At 45.6% G+C, this 23,857-nt stretch overlaps 1 protein-coding gene across 4 annotated transcripts in view; it reads right to left on the reverse strand.

The window, feature by feature from the left end:
- Positions 1-291: 291 nt before the first annotated feature.
- Positions 292-23,857, reverse strand: part of CdGAPr (GTPase-activating protein CdGAPr) — a 310,559-nt gene continuing 286,993 nt past the window's right edge. For all 4 annotated transcript variants that reach the window (XM_065427287.2, XM_065427285.2, XM_065427286.1 and 1 more), the window contains 5 exons: positions 20,829-20,974; positions 19,152-19,347; positions 18,128-18,290; positions 10,840-10,981; positions 292-4,556 (listed from right to left, as the gene is read on the reverse strand). In XM_065427287.2, coding sequence (XP_065283359.1) covers positions 1,306-4,556; positions 10,840-10,981; positions 18,128-18,290; positions 19,152-19,347; positions 20,829-20,974 — 3,898 coding nt within the window. In that variant the 3' untranslated portion in view covers positions 292-1,305. The remainder of the gene's footprint in view (positions 4,557-10,839; positions 10,982-18,127; positions 18,291-19,151; positions 19,348-20,828; positions 20,975-23,857) is intronic.

The raw sequence follows: 23,857 nt of genomic DNA on the forward strand, positions 1-23,857 counted from the left end.
TGTGTAGTTCCTTCATGTTTCCCTCTGCACTCTCAAAAGCCTACCTCGTTGCTATGGTAACGACATAGAGTGAGCACATGCACAATCTATCCTATGGTCAACTCTGCATATACAGCTTTCACAGTAAAGGTGGTGGACTACCTGTGGAGGGGCCACTAAACAACTTAAACCGAAGTAATGACATATATCGGGTAGTAGCATTTCCTATTCAGCACTACGAATGCGGTGCCAGCAATAGAACATGCAGGGCTTCGCACTCTCAATTCACTTATAATAAAGACAGTACATACATTCTTGTCACCACTACAAACTAACCTGCAGAGCTTTTTATTTAACTTTACTTGTTGTTCATGCTAATGCATGACAGTGTCAATGTAAGCATTTGCTCCCACATATCGGCAGCAGAGGAGTCATCTCCCCTACCTAATGAAGCCCCGCATCACCACAGTGATTTGCATGTGAATTACACATAAATATTGCTTATAAAAGAAAACAGGCTTCAAGCGTGTTGTTATGATGATGCCACATACATATATATTTTTCTCATAAATGTTCATATGTATATATCTATAATATATATATAAATCTTATTACAGCGTAAAAACCAGCAACAAGTATGTACACAGCATTCAATGAAAGTAAAAACAAAATTAAGATTTGAGAAAAAACAGATGCAACAAGTGTACTTCACCTCTTGAACCCCATTTTCTAGGCATGAACAAAAATGTCACTCGCATGGTATAATTGAATAAAAAAGAAAAGACGTAATCTCGGTGCGCTGTGAAAGAAGAAGACAAACATACAACATGTACATTCACCGAGCGCAGTTACCAGTATACTGGAAAAAGGAGAACAGCTATTGTACAGCAAAGCGACACTTCTTGGTTTTGTCACTACGCATACTTTGGCTCTTCAGTTGGAAGCTGTTTTTACGTTTGCAAGACAGATAAAATGTTCAAGCCCTACTTAGAAGCTGGCAAAGTTTAGCGTGTCATGGGAGGTCCCTAATTTTTGTTCGTCATTAATGAGACTACATCACGCAATTTCCACCATCTAACTCTTCTACCAAATAAAGAGTTTGTCAAATGCTGTCAATGCTTACAAGAATAACAACACGGTGCCCCACAACATACACGCAGAACAAGACTACGACAAAGTAGCACCAAACATTTTTCTCCATGCTCACTTGCGACAACACAGTGGGAACCTAAACGAGGGCGCTTTTTCACGCAATAGAAGGTGAAGAGTAATAAAAGACTCCAGAAAGCGACATGCAGCGGGCGCTGTGGAATGGTGGCCAGTTTCTTAAAATGAAGAAAGATCTGCCCGGGCGAGCCGTGGTGGTGCCGGACGTGCCTGCTCCTTTTGGCTGCGACACTCAAACATAGCTGCCCTGTCACGAATCCGCTTTGGCGGGGAAAGGTCCTGCTTTCGCACAATGGTCTCTGTCTGCTGAGCCGGTGACCTCGTAGGTTGTGACTTGACAGGTGATGACTTAAGAGGCGAGGTCTTCGTAGGCGAACTCTTAACAGGCGATGTCTTCACAGGTGAAGTTCTGCCAGGCGGCGGCTTCTTATCCACAACGTCGGCACCGATTTGCTTTGTGGAGTCTCTTCTCCTCTGGTCCCCCGAAGTTGCCTGCTTCGGCCAGCTCCTGACACTGGATAGCTGATGCCGCTCGTTCTCTCGATTCACTTGCCGAAGCGGGACAACGTCCACGTTCCACAGGGCGACATCTTCCGAAGTCCGCCTGAGCTTCACTTCTGCTTTGGTTGTCACCGCCTCATCCGACTGGGAGCGGCAGCCCTCAGACTTGAGCTTCTCCCTCAGCTGAGCACGGCGCTCTTCTTTGATCTTTTCGATCCGCCTGCGACTCACCTCACTCTCAACAGCTGGCACTGAAGCACTACGTGTTGCTTCAGGCTTGGGCGGGACAGGGTCAATTCGTTTTTCCTCTGCCTGGATCGGCACATTCACCTTCCGCAATTCAAGTGTGGAAGGTCTTGCACTGCCATCTGTTACAGCAACGTCTAAAACTATCTCCGCAATGGCATCACTGGCCTGTGGTTCTGAAGCCGAACACTGAGTTGTCTGTGCTGTTCCTATTTCTTCATGAAGTGCATTACTCTTGGAAACAGTGCTGGCAGTGGAAGTTTCTTCTGTGCAGCACACCCTCTCCTCTTGGTCCTCTTGGTCAAGTATGGGGTCAGACCATGGATCATAATTGGCGGAAGGAGATGATGGGTTTTTAAGTGACTGTAGCCGCATAACCTTGAGCTGTGTAAACAGGCTAGGCTGGCAGGTTTTAGAGGGACTTAAGTCTGCAGGAACATGCGCATCACCTGCTTCGAACTTCGACATGAGTTCCTTCACAGAGCCTCGTTTCTCTGAACGGGAATAGTGTGGTGGTTCAGATAAACGCTTCCTGTCGGTATCTAGACTGGTGCCATTTGATCTTGCCATTTCAGACTTTCGCTTTGCTTCAACCACTCTTACTTGTCGCGGTGATGATCTGAGCTGCACCTCATCATCACTGAAGTCAATCAGTGGTTTTGACTCATTTGGCACAGCAAAATCAACTGGCTTACCAACACTATCTAGTGGTTCTACTTCCTTTGTATTTTCTGAATCAACGCCTTCGCTTTGCCGAAGCTCCCCAGCTAAATCATCAGTGACTACAGTTCCTTGATTACATAAATTAGTCTCGCTCATGTCAGTGTTATCGACAGGACTCTGCAAATCAGAGGGAGTGGCACTTTCCAAATTGGAGCCTGCCACAACATCATGGTCAGGTAAGCAAGTAGAATTAAGTGAGATTTCAGGACTAGAATTAAGTAGAGAATTCTTCTCATTGTCAGGTGAACCCTGATCACAAATTTTTTTTGGTCCTTCACCACAGTCGCTACTAAAATCTAATAGTGCGTGTTCCATGTCCCCAGAAATGGCCTGCCCCGTGTCTGCACCACTGTCACACAACATTGGCGCTGGTTCGATTACACAAGACTCTACCTGCATCCTGCACTCTTCAGCCGAGCCCAATATTTCTTCGGCCATATCACTCATCTCAGTTGGACCTGAAACTTCTCTCTCATCCTCAACAGCTGTTGGCTCCTGAGGAGAGAGGAGGCAAAGGTTCTGGTCCTGACTTTGAGAATGCAGCATGCCCCCACAAGCATCACTCAACAATGGGCTCTCATCTAAGTAAGAGTATGGCATGGCTTCCTCATTATCTTCCTCCTCATCTGAAGAGGAACTCCGTCCATCAGCAGCCACGACACATTCCCCTTCAGCAGCAGGAACAATGCTGCTGTTCAACGCTTCCACTCTTTGAACCATGTCAACCCCTCCACACAGGCCATGCAGATCACTGTCCGAAAACGTCCGAAGGCCATCGTCCTCTGGCATCACAGACACAGGGGTCTCAAGACTCTCGTCCACAACCGAACCCGTCACAATGGATGAGTTCATGTGTTCACTGCTGTTGGCGTCGCAAACATCACTCTGCTGCACGTCGACAGGTGATGGTGTTGACCTTGAAGTTGACATATCCTGGGGCAGCAACTCGCACCCAGCACAAGGCGATGACAAGGGTGATGCTGATGTGTCAGTGTCCTCAATGTACGGAAGCGAAGCACTCATACGGTTAAGAAAGCTTGTTTCGAGGCTTGCAGCACGCGTGTCGCCAACCAGGAAGTCTGTGTCAAACTGGCAGCAGCTCATCTTAAGCGAAGTTGCGATGTCCTCGGCAAGGGACAAACTTGTCCCGACATTGCTTTCGGATTCGTCGAAGTCGGTTGAGCCGCCTGCGCTCTCACACGGACCACTCGTCTCGTCAACATCTTCAACGAAAGGGCGATGAAAGACGAGCCCACCATCAATCATTTCACGGGAGGAGTCGCCACCTTCCTCGACGGCATGAACTTCTACAAGAACCATCTTCTCATTGCTATGGTGAGGTGGGGGAATCTCCACATTCCTGAAGTGGCTCGGTGGCTGTGGGTAATCTTGAGGCGATGGGGATGTGTACGGTTCGATATCGTCAGGGCTGTGTACAGCCATTGGTTGTCGGCTCGTATAGGGAGTCAGCGAACGACTTGACTGCTGTCGTCTGTCAGCTGCCTGTTCGTTGGAAGCTGTCGCAAACGTCGGAAGCTGGGGATGAGATGAAGCATGGTGGCCGGAAGGAGCTGTGTCCATTTTGGTACATGTGCCTTCCACGTTGGCTTCCTGACTAGAGTGGAATGTGGGGGCCTGTGAGCAATCGCTGAGCCGCTGCACCTTTGGGCTGGCACCATCGCCACTGTCAGGACAGAGCTTCTGCTTTCGAGGTGACTTATGCGGGCCGACCGGTGGGGAAGCTACCCGGTCGACTCGAGCACCATTGTACTGAGAACTGAGCGCAAACGCAGCGTGCACATCTTCCAGAGACATGTCCAGGCCACCCCGTTCGAAGTAAGAGTCGTGCGAGACAGAGCGCACGTGCTTGTGTGGTCCACTTGGAGAGGAGGCAGGTGTGCTTTCAGGGAGCCACTGGAATGGCTGAACTCTTGAGGCATCTGCAAAGGGAATGAAGTGACAAAAAGCCAGAGTGAGTAGAGGTGTTGTGCTGATCACATGCAGTTTTGTATTTTGGTACATTTTCGTAACTAGGCTGCCTATGAACTACAACTTTCTTTAATGATAATAATCATTTATGAAATCACAAAAGCAGTCCTCAGAGAGCAAGTATTTCCATCGGTTGGTTTTTGATCAACATTACCACTCAGCAGAAAATGCCTTATCTCTGAGCACCATTCACACTCGGGACTTCCTCTGCAACCTGGACATTGACCACTGCCTGAATTACGGCAGTTTCACTGAAGTGACAGAAGAGTGGTAGCATGTTATGCGGCTCAGCACATGTGAAGCAAGGCAATTAGATGCGGCACTTCGCACATGCTTTGCAGCGGACTAGAGTCTTGCATTGCCAAAACGAGAAGTGATACGCACAAGACAGACTTCTTTGTGTGGGTCGCCATATACACCATGTGATGAGTAGCAAACAAGGAACACTCACTGGAGGGAATGTCTCTGAATGCACAGTCCTTACAAGTCTTAATGTGGGTGTCAAACCATTATAAATTATAAATACATTGTGAGCTGCTTGTGTAAATGCAAAAGACATGTATCTTTCTGTTTCTTAAGATGCGTCATGCATCAATAGCCACATATTGCAATCTTAAAAAAAGTGGGAATGTATGCATTAGTTGATGACTATATGCATGCTGTCAATGCTGCTATGTGTATGGGCCCCCAGGCTAATCCAGCTTCTATACCGTGTTGTTTCTCCCCTAGAAGAGGCCCAATTTTATGTTAGAAAATGAATGCGGTTAAATTCGAGCAACAATGTTGCATAGAGCAACCGCAAGCTCCTCAGAACCTCAAGAGAGCTACAAGTGCAAGCATCAACAAGCCATGATTGTGCATTGTGGGTACCCCCACATGAGACAATGAAGTGAGGCCACACTTGGCATTGCCTCTGAGATCTGTACCCTCCAACCAAAGTTTGTCATGCTTGCAACCACACAGTGGACAATGAGAAGATGTCACGCACTGCTTGGCCTCCAAGACCAGGAGCATGCACACTACTTCGGAGGTCACGTCACGTTTGACCACTCTTCATCAAACGATCAATGACCAAATCAATGACCCGTAGAGCCAATGTATAAAGACGTCCAAAATTTCTGACGCAGAAACCTTTCCCTTTCAGAATTTTCAGACTTTTTGCAGTGATAGAAAGTCTGAAATGGCATTAACTGAAGCCACTAGGACTGCAATTTTGATGATCTCGCAGCCTTGAACCAGCGCTCTCGCATGCCACCCTGCTGGCAGTCATAGCCACTGTAGCCACCATAGACATCTATTTTTGGTCCCATGGTGTTTGGTGCGTGGTTGTGTGGTCATTTTGTGTTGTCATGCGCTTTGCAATGTTAGGTATAGCTGCCTCAACGTTCACTACCAAGCTTCCTGCTGTTCGGTGCCACGTTTTTCATTCAAAGGATTTGTCGCTGTGAGCAATGGTGCTAACTCCACCTGCGTCATCTTTGCCGATGGCTTCGAAGAGTGGAAAGCCCAGCAAGGATTTAAGAGGGAGCTTTAGCTCGGGCCCAACTTTGACACGGCCTATTCAAATACATGTAAAACACAGAAACATCTTTCTGAGATAACCCCTGGACCAATATAAATGAAATTTGTTGCATTTGAGAGAGAAAGTTAAATTCTAGTGACTGTTGGAAATAGAATTTCGATTTAGGGCCTGAATTCTTTTAGAAAGATTTTCAAAAATTCGAAAGTTTGAAAGAAAGTAGAAGCACGAAGTTTACAAATAAATAGCTCTGCATTAAGAACAGATATCGCGGTTCTGTGAACAGCCTTCATTAGATCATTTAAAGCGGACAAATTCTATATGTCAATTTATAGCTTACGTGAACTTGTTATGTTGTGTACAAGGGGCCTGCAAAAGCTGTATTTTCATATTACTCAATTTTTTTAGATTCATGTGTGACATATCAATTTTGTCCACTTTAGATGTACTATTAGATGCAGTTCACAGAATTGTGATATCACTTTTCACTACTGAACTACAGAGTTGTAAACTTGATAGTTTTGTTTTTTGAGAATTTGCAATTCTTGCCCATTTTTAGTAAAGAACTGACGACCTAAATCAACAACTCAAAACCAACAGTCACTAGATTTTATGTTTCTCTTTCAAATGCAACAATCCTTGTCAAAACCATGCCATCGTATAGTGCCAGAATTGCTGTCGCCCATCGACACATCCAGTGCTACGAAAGTGACAGTACATCATCGAGCGTATAACATTTCTTCACACACGACATCATCATGCGCATAGCATTTTGGCACAATACGCAGAATGCTCTGCTAAGTGCTGCTAAACCAGAAGTTCGGCCTACCCGATGTCATTTGTATACAGTTACTCATTTTTGAAAGTGGTCCTCCGAAAGAGAATGCGGGCCAAGCTTGCCAACCGGTGTGCACATGTGCTGTCTGCAAGTTGGTCAGTGTGCATTTCGACCATTGTCATAATGTTGCTACAGATAGATGAAAGCGCAGTCAAATGCATGCACCCTAACTTCATCCCCTAGTAGTGCTACAGAAGTGGACTGAGCTGCAGTGGCGGAGTGATTGTAGGTTTCCTTGCAACAGTTGCTGACCGACGTTTCCCTCATTTATCATTGCCCTTGTCGTTGCAGATTTCAAGGGCTGAGCTAGTGCCACATGAGACAACTTGAAGAGGTTGCCTAGGATCATGTCGCTATTTAACACCAATGTCGCTACTTAACAGGTAAATGAACAATGCACACAAATAAACTGCTCACACGAGACAGTTGATGCAACCTTTAAACACTTAGCAGCTTGGCTTGGCTTGACTTGTAGATTGGGGTGCAATTGACAACTATTGGATAGACTAGGCTTTGAGGAGGCATAACACATGGCGGACGACTGGGCCAACGATTTCTTAAAAGTTTAAAACCAAAATAGCGCTGTTTTCACTCGACTGTATGGCCAAATAGCCTGCAGTAATGCAAGCACAGCCATAAAGTGAAACCCGCCAACGCCATGGTGTATCGAAAGCACACATTGGCAGTGGTCACAAGTACACAGCTAGGTTGTCTAGTGCGGCTGATGTTTTTCTTATAAATTTTTTATGTTATAGAGGGTACGTTTTATATTCTTATTGTAAATAGTGTTAAACCCAGTTATACAGTCGAACTCCAATATATTGAATCTGAAGGGGATGGCAAGAAAGCTTGATATACTAGGTAGATATACACAGTCTACGCTCATACAACGAACCCGCGTACAGCAGGCTTTCAGATATAATGGATCATATTTCAGTCTTAGTTTATTCTACCTATTTTATTAATGCAATGAAGTTCGCCTTTAACAGACCGCATTACAATGGACTGACGGCTACAGCGGTCAAAATTAGCGGCAATTTTTGTCAAAATCTGCCAGACTTTTGCTGTGCCAACACGGGCCGACAACTGACTTGCGAGGGTCAGTCAACCACTGCAGCTCAATATCGCGCATGCGAGGGGGACGATGGCAAGATGGAAACGCACAGTCTTCTTTAGCGCGCGAAGCACGGGGAGGGGGGGGGGGGGGTAGACTCGAGAAAGAGAAAGGGGGGGTTCTACTCTGGTGGCTTCTGTTTACAGTGCGGCCGCCGTATTCTGAAAGCGATCTGCGGTGCGGACGCCTTATCTTGAAAACGATCTGCTATGTGGACAAAGTGCATGCCCGCATGGGCCTCATTTTCAAAGCGATCTGCAGTGTGGACAAAGTGGGCCCAGTGCCGGTAGCTTCGTATGCACTGCGCTTGCAACATTTAGTTTGCATTGAAGCGAGGGACTGTACCAAGGTCAATTCACTCGCTACTGCTGCTGCTGCTGCCGTGCTTATCTTGCATAATTTGTTGTCGCAATCGATGCTCCGTTTTTCGGGCCAAACTGTGACGTTTTGTGTTTGTTTTTTATTTGGACGTTCGTCACTCACTCTTTGCAATAAAGTTGTTAGACATCACAACGAAAGTTTCGAAGCGAGGCATTTCGGATATTACGGACTTCGGATAGAACGGATGTTTTTTGACGGACTATCAGGGTCCGCTGTAACGTGAGACTGTATTCACAAACATGCTCAATGTGTTCTTCAGAATGCCAAAGTTATCTGCTACCGTGGACTTCTAGCCTGCCTCAACAAGTTGGATCACTTTCAACTTCATTGCAATGTCCAAGTTGATTCTTTTCTTTAGAATTGCAGCGGCCATCGCTTACAGAAAATGACACCACAAATAGGCACTCAACCCGCGCAAGGAGGGTATGAAGATCAGAAAAAAGGAATGTTGACGTTTGAGGTAGCACGCAGGCTAGCCGAACAGCTCTACGGTGCTCATCTGACTGCTCACACGAGGCATGCAAGATGCAAGAAGCGAAAAAAAAAAAAAAGGAAGGTTAGCGACGTTTCACTTCGTCAATGCGAGTGATTCACAAGCGTATGGGTCGCCACGATGCTTCACCTCGTTTCTCCTTCCCCCCTTCGCTCAATGCCACCTATACTTTCCTCTAGGTGGCATTGCTTTGTTGCACACTCAGCACGCTCCTCCATACTTTCTCTTGCACGCAATTCTCTTCTCCACCTACAGGCACCAGAAGACCTCAAAGTGTACAACGAAGTGCATTTTGAAGTCTTTGGCGTGGTGCCGTGTTCGATATATTGAATGTGCTGGTGGACGGCCATTCTACATACACGTGCACAAGCCCTACACATTTGCATGGGATTTTCAAGAGGATTTTACAGCTGTTTGATAGACACTGTAATTTGTTATACAGTATGTGAGTTTGGTATATCCAGGTTCGACCATAAAAACATTCAAGTGCCAAGAAAATTTCATTGTTATAACCAATTATTGTTTTAACTGGGTTGCACGCCATGAAGAAATGCAACAATAATCAAAACATTTTACTTACGACAGAAATTAAGGGCAAAACCAATCATTATGCAATGAAGAGAAGCCTCTTGCCGATACTAGACTGACATCATCTGTTGTGAAAATTCACGCTTTTTCACGTGGTCATAGACCTTTTGAGCATCATTGTGGTCCTTCTGAATATTCCTGTCTCCAGTGGTATACAGTAATAGTACGTTTATTTTTTACTGGCAACCACTTAGTGCACTGCTGATAATTCGCGGGCTGATGAGCCGTTTTGCATTTCGGCAGTAAGACAACAAAGTGTGGAAACCAAACGCGTGCTGGGACCACATGGCTGGGAGGGATGCTACACCTGGACACAATGAAAACGACTGAGCACACGCAGGAAAAGTTGAAGGTGCAGCCACGGAACACCTACACCACACAGCTGATTTCTCCTTTTGCTAGGTGGCCGTCTACTCGTGTTTCAGGGGGGCCCAATAGAGGGGGAGAGAGATGCACAAGACTGGCAATGCTTATATCATTGCAACCGTACTGCCCACATGCCTTACTTTCACATCGTTTTGTAGAGGAAAGAAGCCATTCCGAATGTAACCCTAGTGCTCATACACCTTCTGCAGCACACACAAGACACTTCATGTCACCCACTGTGGCTCTGTGTACCTAAGACAGCCTACCCAATATCTTTTTCTTTTTCTTTCGCAGGATGTCTCATTGCTTTACTGCCCAGCAGCATGCATGTGTGTGTGGCAGCTTGAGATGTTTCCACCCACCCCCTCCCTTTCCACAGAAACACCCAGTAGCCAGGTTTAATTGTCATAACCGATAACGCACCACGTGAACATTGTTTTAAATAGTTTATTTTACCAAAGAATGCATGCAAAGGTTCACAATGCTGCGGCTGCTCATTATATCCGCTATTGTTATAGGTGGGCTCGACTGTATATGCCAAAGTCGCAACATATAAAGCTCTCAAACATTGCAGGAACCAGATTTTAGCAATGTTTTAGCTGGGAAAACATGTGAACGAGGAATGTATCAGTGGGGTTCTACTGTACTGGCAGGCCTTCACAGCTATTTCGAACAAGGCTGTGGTGATTTGAGCCTTCCAGGACAGTAAAGAGCACGCATTCGTACTTTCGGACTGCCCGAGTTTTCTGATGTTCTTGTGGTGCCTAGGGAGTCTCAAAGAGCGGACGTTGACTGCATTCTATGCAGCGGCGCACGCTACCAACTTTGCCTAGCAGGCACAGTAATAGGCAAAGTCGTCAGGCAAGTTGTGGCAGCTAAGCAACTGACCCAATAAACCCAGAAGCACGCTGCAAGAATCAGCCACTAGTACATACCTGAAGACGAATTGCAAGAGTCCAGAACATCAGAGTTTCGGCCCGAGTGTCCACCACTGGAAATGAGTGACTCGGCGCTCTTGACACTCCTAAGCTGCTTGGACGCACTGTGTGTAAGGTCTGCCTCTGTAAGTGCTTTGTCCTGCGCAAAAAGAAATGAACAAGAATGTATAAAAGTTAGCTAGCCTGTAAACAAGTCGCACTTATTTGTAATGGTGTGCTAAAAACAGTTGTTATCTATATACGAGAAGAGCCAACAAGGATGAGGACAGGAGGCACTATCGATTAGCAGATCATTGACTAGTGACGAGTATGAAGGATCCTTTGCTATCATCATGACTAAACATGGAACAGCTGTTGCTGTCAGCCACAAAACATGCAAACATACTGTATTTACTCGATTGTAATGCACACCTGTTTTCCGCAAGCAAAAACAAAGGGGGGGAATGCTCTCGATTGTAAAACGCACCCATTTGCCGTGACCTAAAAAAAAGAAAAGTTCTTTACAGCACCGCACACCTCATTCTTTCATACAGAAATACAACTTTCTCTCATTTGGAAAAAAACAAGGATTTACGCTCAATGCACTGAAGTTACGATAAATAAAAGAAGTCTCAGTTTCGCCCAAAGGCGAATTATTAGGAAATATTAGATAGCAAATTATTAAACAGCTATACGAAAAGTAAGGATAGTAGTTTTACCAGCCATATAAACTTTAAACATTCACTTACTGACTAAATTAACAAGCATGGCATCACGTGCGCACAAGCAAACATAAACACGTCTCACTCAATGACCGTGGAAACTCTATATCAAAATGCTGGAGTGAGGAAGCGCGGTAGCAGGAGTGAGGGAATTGACCTTTGTGCGGCCTCTCGCTTCAACGCAAACTAAGCGACGAGAACACAGTGCGGTGTGCCTAGATGCGGAGACTCTTGTCTCTGTTGCAGATCGCTTTCAAGATAGGGGCCGCGCGGCCGCGCCGTACGTAGCAGCCACCGGTGTAGAACACCTCTCCTGTTTGTGCAAGTCTCGCACACAAGTTTCGGGAACTGCGAACGCCCGTGATGCGGCCCGATTTCCGTCCATCACCACACACGTGATCGCTTTCCTTTTAATTGCCACATCGTGATGAACTCGGCATGTCCTTGCAGTCGGCACTTCCATGCTGATAGAGCAAACGCAGAAAACAGGAAGATGGACGGTGCACTAACCTAAGCCAAAGGAAGCATTGCCTAGGCACACGTACTGCAGCACAAGGAGAAAGATATGGCAGCTAGGCTCAAAGCATGTACGAGGCGGCCATACTGAAATGCCAATGGCGATGTGATAATGCAAATTTAGGATAGTACTCGATTCTAACGTGTGGGCAATTTTTGTACCTGCTTTATCAAAAAAAAAGTTAACGTTAGAGTCGGGTAAATATGGTAAGTGATATGCCACATTTTACACATCCAACAGCTCTTGCTTTGTAACGTAGTGCTCTGTTACACTTATGCAGTGTGATTATGCACATTATAAAGGCCTAGGAAATCATCCATACCATTACTGGATCATAAATAAATGGCAAAATTTCTTGAATTATATACAGTTAAACCTGGATGTAACGAACCTATATGTAACGAATTCCTGTATTTAACGAAGTTTTTGAATTCCCCAACGCTGCCCCCATTGAAGCCCATGTATTTTCGACCTTGATGTAACGAACGCGTTGCGGCGGTTAGCCTTGATGTAACGAATTCCCAAAGCTGATCAGTCATTACTTTTTGCACTTTTAAGGAAAATTCAGCCGAAGAAATGCTCCGGATTACTGAATATTAATATTGTAAGGAGCCAGCAGCTACGCGAACGCCAGGGATTGCCGCGACTGAGCAAAGTTTGCGATGATGATGATGATGGCGGCAACTAGCGCCGCTCCGTGCCTAACGTAGCAGTCTTTTCAGGCTTTGCTTGTCTAGCGTGACACCAGGTGGCATTGGTATCGGCAGCTGATTTCTCTTTTAGATTTATTTTGTTTCGTATGGATTTGAGGATAAGCATTCTTATTTAGTGATTTTTATTTGTTTCAACGGCTTAGACACACTTATGTGTAAGAATTCACTTGAAAAGCAACGCTGATAGCCGGTTCTTTCATTGCCAGGGCGCGGGAAGGGAGAGGGGGAGGGACGATGACGAACGACATGCGTCACTTTTTTTTCTTTCTCTGTGGAAGCGTTGCATTCGCCATTTTGAGTGTCGTTCTGCACGTGTGCATGTGTCAACTGTGCTCTGGTACTGGTTTGTCCGACTTGTTTTGGAGGTGCTAGGCCTGCCTGTCGGCGTGTAGTCGTGCGTCTCCGCTTCTAACAACGTCGTCCGCTGGTCGTGATGAGTTCTACTGCCAGAAAACGAAAAGTTCTGTCTTTTGAAGACAAACTCGCAATTTTAAATGCAGTCTCCGCGGGCGAGAAGAAGAAGGACGTTGCCGCCCGTTTCAGCATACCAGCGAGCACGCTATCAACGATTTTGAGTGCGGAACACAGCATCCGAAACGCAGTGGAGTCGGGAACAAGCTCGAAGAAAAAAAGACTGAAGCTGTGCACATACACTGATGTGGACAAGGCAGTTTTCACGTGGTTTTTGGACACGAGAGCCAGAAATGTACCCATAAGTGGCGCGATCTTGCAACAGAAGGCAAAGGATTTTGCGTGTATCTTGGGCCATGATGATTTCAAGGCAAGCAACGGGTGGCTGCAGGGATTTAAGAGCCGGCATGGTGTCGTCGGAAGAGTAATCAGCGGCGAATCTGCCTCCGCAGACAGCGATGCTGCTGCTTCGTGGGTGGCTGACAAGCTGCCTGGAATCTTGAGTCGCTTCGAGGCGGCTGATGTCTACAATGCCGACGAGACGGCTCTATTTTATCAGATGCTTCCGGGCCGCACGCTAGCGTTAAAAGGCGATGACTGCCGCGGCGGAAAGCAGAGCAAGCTCCGCATAACGATTCTGCTGTGTGCCAACCTCGACGGCACAGACAAGCGAGTCCCGCTAGTTGTCGGCAAAAGTGCCCGTCCCAGGTGTTTTAAGGGAACGAAGCGTATGCCCGTGAAGTATGTGGCGAATTCCAAAGCTTGGATGACTCGGCCAATATTTTCTGAGTGGTTGAAGGAATTTAACCAGGACGTCAAGCGGCAAGGCCGTAAAGTTTGCCTACTGCTGGACAATTGCTCGGCGCACCACGTAGAGGGCCTGCAGCTGTCGAACATCGAACTGCATTACTTCCCGGCCAACTGCACGTCTCTAATACAGCCCCTGGACAAAGGGGTCATTAACAGTTTTAAATGCTGTTACCGGCGCCGACTAATCCAGAAGATACTTCTCGACATCCGTCTGGAACGGGAGATGAAGATCGACATTTATCAAGCAGTCGAGATGCTTGCTGCCTCCTGGCAAGAGGTCAGGGCAGAAGTTATCGCGAATTGCTTTTTAAAGGCCGGAATAGCCAAAAACGCACGGGCTGGTGCCGATGAGGAGGAGGAGGAAGACCTTTCTACTCCGTCCGATGTGGCCGAAGCGTGGAGCGAGCTATGCGCTAACGGTGGTGTACCCGACGACGTTGAACTGACTGACTTTTTGTTTGCCGACAACGCCGCCGTGGCTACAGAAGAAATGTCTGATGCAGCAGTAGCTGAAAGCGTGCAAAATCCCGATGGTGGTGATGATGGTGCCTGTGAGGCAGATCCGTGTGACGTGCCTTCTGCAAAGGAGGTGATGAACGCAATGGACGTTATGCGCCGTTTCGTCGGCTCGCTCGACGATGAAAGAGCTCTACACGATTTAGCTTCTTTGGAGCGGCGTGTTGTGCCGTCACTTGTGCCGAAGAAGCAAGCGGAAATTACGCAGTTTTTTGGTGTAAAATAAATGCTTGAAGGGTGAGTTCACCTTCACGGATATATTGAGCTATTTGGTTTCGTTTCTGCATCATTCGTACGAGCCTTCACGCGAAACCTGCATGTAATGAAAACCTGCATGTAACGAAAAATTGCGAGCTTTTGTCAACTTCGTTATATCCAGGTTTAACTGTATCAGTATGCCAAACCACTGAATAATGGCAAATTTGCCTTCGTTAGTGACCATATTAATCTCACCTCACCAAACAGTGACACTGCTTGCTATGAATTAGCTGATGAAGTTGATGGATCAAATTATACAGCAGGTCGAATTAAATAAAAGAGGTAGGAAAAATCTCAAACACGTCACTGCTTTATATGGCAGCATTTAGCCAATTCCTTTGTGCAACCAGTTTTCATGGGTTCACTGAAAGAAACGTGATGCATACCCTACTTTAAAACAAGCAAGATGTACCATAGTTTCCTTTCTTGCAGTTAGAAAAGGATATAAACTAATGGTGTGTGAATATTCGATCCAAATATGTTAGTAATCGGTTCGATTTGGGAGACAGTCTCAATATTTGACATATTCGATACTCCAAAAATTGCTTTTGTCGGTTCTTTAAATCAGCTTCCCCAGATCACAGCTGTTTTATGTGGCAAATCTTGCAAAATATTGCAGTGAATCACGTAAGAAGTAAGAAGGCGCACTGTGACTGTGCTTACGATAGCTACCCGACACCAGCTCTAGCCCTGACACTGTGCCGACTCTTAATGGATCTAGAAAACACCAGCCACCAGGTGGAAACCTCTCGCTGCTACTAATTGCCTAAGTGCTTAAAAACACAGTTTACAAACTACAAATCTGGCCAAGTAGCAAGCTTGGCAATGTTTTTAGACGCTCGTTTTGAAGTAGCTGAGTACCACCAGGAGGCTTCAATGGCAAACTGGATTAAAAACTTGAGTTTAGAAGAAAAAAGAAAAATTTCAACACCAAGGAACCCAGATACGTACTCAACAATCAAAAGTTGTTAGAATGCTCCTTCCAAGTCAACACTGTGGAACGACTTTGATGAGCTCATCAATCAGTAGCCATATTTACTTGTTTCTGGCAGCAATTTTCAATGCAACAAGCACAGGTTGAAAAATATATGTGCACGATGAAATTTTGCGCAGGAAGATCCATATGAGTGGTGGTGTAGCATGGTGCCCACTGTTAACTCGGCTTGCGAAAAGATACCTACTGATACCAGACACTAGGGTGCCCAGTGAGCAGCTCTTTTCGGTGTCTGAAGAAATTGTTACATGCACGACAATGTCACTGCTCGCCGAACATGTTGAGCGGCTATCCTTCCTTCATGACAACATTAAATAATCGCAGTTATGATACTGTCAAGCAAAGGTGTTGTTCTAGAGAATGTTTTTGACCACAAAGCATAATATTCTTGCACATTATTTACTGTGCAATAAACTTTCTTTTTTGTTATGCCTCTGGTTGGCGAAAAAAATTGCATTTCTGCAACACAATAGTACAGTAAAACCTCGTTAAACTGTACCCGCTTAAACAAAAGTTTCGTTTCAAAAGTAGTAAAGTCAAATCCCCAACTTCTAGGCCATTGAACATAATGTGTTTTGTATCCACATAAACTGTAGCAGCTTATTGCATGCGTATTGGTTAACACAGTGTTTCCACTTTTCGTCATACAAACACGGCGGTGCCTTGTCTCCATCGGGAGGCTCGGCAGAACAACAAGCCTCAGAGATCAGAACAGCAGCCTGCAAGCACCCTGTGCGTTTGCGCATGAAGCCACATCAATATCAACATCATTTCAGCGCCGTGCCAGAGAGCATTGTGGCGTCGTGCAAACAAGGACTTGCGTAATGCCAAAGCTCGGATAAAAAAGACGCCGGGTCCTCAGCATAGAAGAAAAATTAGACATTGTTCGTGCTATCGAACGCGGCATGAAGAAGTCGGCGCTGGCACGTGACAGGGATCTACTGTTGACTACGGTGTGTGGCATTTGGAAGGCGAAGATGTTGCTCGGCAGCGCTGCTGCGACCGTGAAAAGATGTTGGCTACGAGATTAGACTTTTCGCCATCGTTGCCTCTGTTGTTGCCAAAGTGTTGACTAGCGACAGTGATGAGGACGACACAGAAAGCGAAAGCATGGGCGATTCAAGCCCGACGGAAGCAGAATCTGTGTGTTACGTTCCGCAATGAAAGAGATGCCCCGCAACTTCTGCAGCGCTACTGCCCGCGCACACGGAGAACATGCAACGCCAACAAGGAATCTGCCATGCGAGTGTTTGCAGAGAAGAGGGGGCTGGCTAAAAAGCTGGCTCGCAGCTTCGGTAAGTTTGACGCCGTTGTCGTTGCTGCTAGGCCACCGCTGCATCAAACAAAAATAACACTTTTCTAGCGCGAAGTGAATAAATACTGCATGTTTTTTCCCCTTTCCTCGCACTCTCCCAGAGTTCCGTTTTTGACAGGTAAGTGGGCGACCTCATGTTACTTCGGTTAAGCAGTACTACCGTTTAGCACATACTTTTTCCTAGCTCTGGCCAACTATGGTTTAACGAGGTTTCACTGTAATTGTATCCTAAAAATATTCTACTTGATTCGCATTTGGTTTTCGTTATTCAAATTCGCTTCAACACTGAAATTTTTGACACCCTCTAATATAAACCTGCAGAGTCTGCCTATACCGAATGGAATGTTGTTTACACTTAATGCTTTTCATAATCACACTTGGACAACTCTTTGTTGCTATGGGCTACACACTGTTCTCCATGCAAACCACTGTGTCTAACATTCTGCATTTTTTGAACAACTCTGCAGCCATTGCAAATGACGTGATGGACTGCGCCTAAACTTACACCACTTTTTCATTTCATTCTGCAATGCAGACAAGATTAGAAAAAGCTGAAAGCCCATGATGAATCTGTTAGCGCATGCTTAGCAGATAAAATAATGTCCGTCTTCAATTACCTATTATAATGTAAATGGCACATCATTATCGCCAACCTAAGCAAACGCTTGCTTTGCGGCCACGTTGTGATGACAACGGTGGCCATGATGGTTCTGACAGGAAGTTGTTGTCAATGCTCCGAATGCAATGCAGTTGCAGTTTTGTATCCAATTATAATGCATACGCAATTTTCAGGCCTATTTTCTCAGAAAAGGAAGTATGCATTAGAAGTGCCTAAATAGGTATTCATTTATTGTGTGTTGCCATTCTTGCTTCAAATCAGCCAACACCAGACTGAAAGTGACCCCATATGGGGATCCCAAAGACTCTGCACAATTGGTCGGCAGGCTCACCAGTGACACAAAGGTGAAGCTATGTGGGCCAGCTTCCCTAGAACTGCGCCCTAGCCCTTCCCTTCCCTAGCCCTTTCCTAGCCCCTGCACCTGCCCTTACCTGTATTGGCAGGCTCTGATGGTGAGGCAACGACCCAGTGCTGGCCTTGCGCAGGCCTGGTCCGTGCTTGTCCTTCTCTCTGGTGCTACCCGAGTGCCAGCCACGCGCGAAGAACGACTTCCATCCCAGCGGGGACTTCTTAAGTTTGCCGCTACCTCGTTTTCTGCACCAACAGACAGGGGCAAGACAATCAGCCAGAGTCACAAGATGACGATGACGACAAATCTAATTTCACTTACACAAGCACACATTGACGGAGTGACACATGGCATTATGTGCATGATGTTAGGATGTGGCAATGAAAGTAGTGTAGCTACCAACTCTAGCATGAATTGAAAATATGAAGAGCTGCAAAAGCAATGAGACGGAAGTTGGTGACTGATCTCTTGAGAGGCCCAACTACTCATAAATGAGTTCTTTTGTTCCTACTTCTATAGAAAGCCAGTAGCTTGTCTGAGAAAAATTAGGGACAAGAGACAGTGATAGCTTGTGGTACCTTAGAGGCCTACAGCTGTGAATGTTCCTCTTCCTTTTATTTCTTTCCATGCCTCAATAATGAAGTTAAACCTCCATATAACAAAATGCGAATAGAACAATTTATCAGATATAAAAAGTCCAGTTGACATCCATTAATTCAACCCCGACAGGAATGACAAAATTGATATACTAATTATCTAGCAGGTGAAGTTAAACAAGAGGCAGAAAAAACCGCTCAAACACATTACTGCTACATTTGGCAGTATTTGACCAATTTTAACATGCCCTTCAGTTTAATATGCACCCAGATGTAACAGGCACGTTAATGCTTTTAAAACATGGTGTTAAATTACTACCGTAATATGTTACCTCTGTGCGAAATTTTATTGCCAGTGGCTTAGCTGGGAGAGTCATGTATACAAGGCATTCCTACTTACGAAACACTCGGTACATACCCATCCCCCCAACTATCCTTTCTGCACGATATGCAAGAAACCTCATAAATGTAGAAGCTAAACACAAATTCGCTGTTGTGCTGTTTGCTCACCCATGGGGCAGCTCAATGACTGTGTGGTACTTGGCTGGCAGACTCTCGGGTCCACCGCCCACGTCGATGTACTTCTGCTGTGGGTTGCCAGGCAAGTTTGATGACAGCGCCCGTGAGCGAGCCTCTTCTAGCGAAAGCAGCTTGGTGGGGGTGGAGATGGCCAGAGACTTGGGCCTGCTGCCCCTTCGAGGAGTGCCTGTAAAAAAAAAAAGATAAAAGAACACAAGATAGTCAATTGCTGGGCTAGTTGATACAACATTTCATATAACGTGGTATGAAAAAGATGCCACAGAAATTCTGAGAATTGTCTACTAATGCATAAGCATTCTTTGGCTCGGCTGTTACTTCGCTTTTGCTTACTGGCTTTTCATAGCTCATGCATGTCTACCCATCACTTTTCCGGTGCCAAAGAAAGGAAATCCGTGTACTGAACGGTGTGGAGATGATTTGCCAGGAAACCGTATGGCCCTTTCAAAGCGATCGTATCAATTGAGCTGGAATGCCGTCATAACCGGTTTCACCACGGCTGCTATTCCCCCCCCCCCCCCTTCTTTTATTCTATTTCCTCTTTTACCTTTTTGTTATGATTTTGATGCAGCGATGATGCAACCAGTTTTTTTTAATGCTGCCAATCTATTATTATTATTATTATTATTATTATTATTATTATTATTATTATTATTATTATTATTATTATTATTATTAAACTGTTATCACATATCAATCAGCTGGTTGAACTCAGCAGCCCCACACAGCAGGCTTTTCTGCACACACACCCGCAATGCGGAAAAGTAGTTTCAAGGCAGCCTGACAAGAACGGGTTTTCTCTCAGATCAATTTTTTTTATTTTTATTTTTGGTTTCAATTGTTCCCTATTGCTTATAAAAGCTACTAATCGTCTAAATTTACGCTATTATAACGACTAAATGTTTTAACTTTGGAAATTACGCATTTTTGTGCAGATGCAAGGCATTACACTTCTCAGGTGACATACACATTTCGCTGGGGTACTTGCCAAAGAATGCTTACGCATTAAAAAGCAGGGAACATGCATCTTTCCTGTTCATTTTCTCTGCTTATCTCCATACCAATTTAGCACTCTCCTTTCCAAAAATACACAAGATAAATTCCAATTCTCCAAATGTTTTAGCATTTGCTAGGCATCTAAATTATTAAAATTCAAGCATAATGCAGCATTTGTCGTAAATGTGTCATCAAATACATCGATCGAGGTGTACTGCACAGACAAATCTGCCTAAGAATGAAGAAGTGTAGCCACTAGGCAATATGATTCTGTCTTAGCACAAACATAAAACAATAAGTATTTGTTGGCCACATAGAAACAGAGCTAAATCATGAGATGTGATGGAAGCTCTACGGTACTTGAAGCTGAAACAAGAAGGAACAGTATGTCTAACCATCCATTAAAGGGTAAAGGGAAAATCTCCAATTCAGTGAGCAAATAACTTCATTCTGAAGGGATTCCTTTCAGCACCTGATGATCAGCTAAGACACTGACAGAACGCCTGTAGCACCAGGTAGCACCAGGTAGCCTCAGATAGCACTGGTTATGATGTGCAATACTGAAAGCGTGCCTCAATGTGAGTGACTGGGAGCACAGGTGAAGATCACTAAGCTATTGAAAACTGGGGAAATGAGAATTAAAATTGGACTCACTCTCTACGGATTCAGGGCTGCTTGGATAAGTCGGCATCTTGTCGTTGAAGATGAGATCAACGTAGCAGATGAGGTACTCGGTCAGCACCGCCTGGACACCTATGACGTGCAGGGCACCAACGCTCGCCACCTCCAGATCCTTGGACCTGCAGCATTTGCCAACACCACAGCATAAATGCGAATCTGAGACATTATTTAGGTGGTTCTCAAGAAAAAAATAAATAAGTATGCATGCCAGAGCTACACCAAATCTGTGGAACATAAGAGTGAGAAAGGCCTAATTAGATTTCACCAAAACACAAATCCACGTTTTTTAGAAACCTAAATTTCTTAAAAGATGCTGCCTAAAACAGTTCGCCGTCAACATACTAAGCTCAACAAAGGCTTTAAATTGTTAATTACAATCTGATAATTGTGAATTACAGAATTCAAGACTATAGAAGCAGGCTTTGTAGCACTTTAACAGTGTTGGCTGTTGAGGTTACACCTTAGTGCTTTCTGTGGAGTTGTGTCCAGTCTATGGCACGCCAGTTTCAAACTGAGTTTGAGCATTTTCAATGCTCAAACTCAGTTTGATATTGGGGTGAAAAACTGGAGTTGGCAGAGAAGCATTTGTTTAGGTACTGGTGAAAGTCGTAAAAGTGCATTGGTTAAACATTTAAAAGCAACTAGTAATGATTAAAGGTCAATAAACTGCATAACACATGCTACAGGCAATGCAGGGTGCTACAAAAATCAATAAGCAATTGCTATGAGAAGAAGGGACAAACACGCAGCAGACTGAAACTCGTGCGCAACTCCACCAGCTCCTCTAAATGATTGCGGTGGTTTGAAAATGTTTCTGGGACAATTATGCCTATATAAATGAAGGTTTAGGTTGAATGAGATAGCGCACCAGAACCTGCAGCTACTGCAAGGGGGCTGACAATGGGCCAGGGAACCGTTGTACAGGCAGGGCTTGTCTTATGTCGTGTCAGCACATGGGAGTGTGCTAGTAGTGGCATGATGTCCAATGTCAGGCGTATGTACAAAATTGGTTGCACTTTTTGTAGGATCCGATTCCCCCAACAACAACAAAAGAAAGCCTTCACGAAGGAGCAGCATGAAAAAAAGGTGGCGGCAGAGTGGACCTGGCGTGTTTCCTGAGCCCTGGAAGAATAGGAACGACGGAAGATTGGGGAAGCGGTGGGGAGTGCCAGTTGTAAGCTGTCGCTGCCTTTGGTATACAGTTAAACCTGGATGTAACGAACCTATATGTAACGAATTCCTTAATTTAACGAAGTTTTTGAATTCCCCAACGCTGCCCCCATTGAAGCCCATGTATTTTCGACCTTGATGTAACGAACGCGTTGCGGCGGTTAGCCTTGATGTAACGAACTCCCAAAGCTGATCAGTCATTACTTTTTGCACTTTTAAGGAACATTCGGCCAAAGAAATGCTCTAGATTATTGAATATTAATATTGTCAGGAGCCAGCAGCTACGCAAACGCCAGGGATTGCCGCGACAGAGCAAAGTTAGCGATGATGATGATGATGGCGGCAACTAGCGCCGCTCCGTGCCTAACGTAGCAGTCTTTTCAGGCTTTGCTTGTCTAGCGTGACACCAGGTGGCATTGGTATCGGCAGCTGATTTCTCTTTCAGATTTATTTTGCTTCGTATGGATTTGAGGACAAGCATTCTTATTTTCTTATTTAGTGATTTTTATTTGCTTCAACGGCTTAGACACAATTATGTGTAAGAATTCACTTGAAAAGCAACGCTGATAGCCGGTTCTTTCATTGCCAGGGCGCGGGAAGGGAGAGGGGGAGGGACGATGACGAACGACACTCCACGACGAACGACATGCGTCACTTTTTTTTTCTTTCTCTGTGGAAGCGTTGCATTCGCCATTTTGAGTGTTGTCCTGCGTTCTGCACGTGTGCGTGTGTCAACTGTGCTCTGGTACTGGTTTGTCCGGCTTGTTTTGGAGGTGCTAGGCCTGCCTGTCGGCGTGTAGTCGTGCGTCTCCGCTTCTAACTGCGTCGTCGGCTGGTCGTGATGAGTTCTACTGCCAGAAAACGAAAAGTTCTGTCTTCTGAAGACAAACTCGCAATTTTAAATGCAGTCTCCGCGGGCGAGAAGAAGAAGGACGTTGCCGCCCGTTTCAGCATTCCAGCGAGCACACTATCAACAATTTTGAGTGCGGAACACAGCATCAGAAATGCAGTGGAGTCGGGAACAAGCTTGAAGAAAAAAAGACTGAAGCTGTCCACATACATTGATGTGGACAAGGCAGTGTTCACGTGGTTTTTGGACACGAGAGCCAGAAATGTACCCATAGGTGCCGCGATCTTGCAACAGAAGGCAAAGGATTTTGCGTCTATCTTGGGCCATGATGATTTCAAGGCAAGCAACGGGTGGCTGCAGGGATTTAAGAGCCGGCATGGTGTCGTCGGAAGAGTAATCAGCGGTGAATCTGCCTCCGCAGACAGCGATGCTGCTGCTTCGTGGGTGGCTGACAAGCTGCCTGGAATCCTGAGTCGCTTCGAGGCGACTGATGTCTACAATGCCGACGAAACGGCTCTATTTTATCAGATGCTTCCGGGCCGCACGCTAGCGTTAAAAGGCGATGACGGCCGCGGCGGAAAGCAGAGCAAGCTCCGCATAACGATTCTGCTGTGTGCCAACCTCGACGGCACAGACAAGCGAGTCCCGCTAGTTGTCGGCATAAGTGCCTGTCCCAGGTGTTTTAAGGGAACGAAGCGTATGCCCGTGAAGTACGTGGCGAATTCCAAAGCTTGGATGACTCGGCCAATATTTTCTGAGTGGTTGAAGGAATTTAACCAGGACGTCAAGCGGCAAGGCCGTAAAGTTTGCCTACTGCTGGACAATTGCTCGGCGCACCACGTCGAGGGCCTGCAGCTGTCGAACATCGAACTGCATTACTTCCCGGCCAACTGCACGTCCCTAATACAGCCCCTGGACAAAGGGGTCATTAACAGTTTTAAATGCTGTTACCGGCGCCGACTAATCCTGAAAATACTTCTCG

The sequence above is a fragment of the Dermacentor albipictus genome, chromosome 4 (assembly GCF_038994185.2).
Source record: "Dermacentor albipictus isolate Rhodes 1998 colony chromosome 4, USDA_Dalb.pri_finalv2, whole genome shotgun sequence".
In the NCBI taxonomy this organism is placed as follows: domain Eukaryota; kingdom Metazoa; phylum Arthropoda; class Arachnida; order Ixodida; family Ixodidae; genus Dermacentor; species Dermacentor albipictus.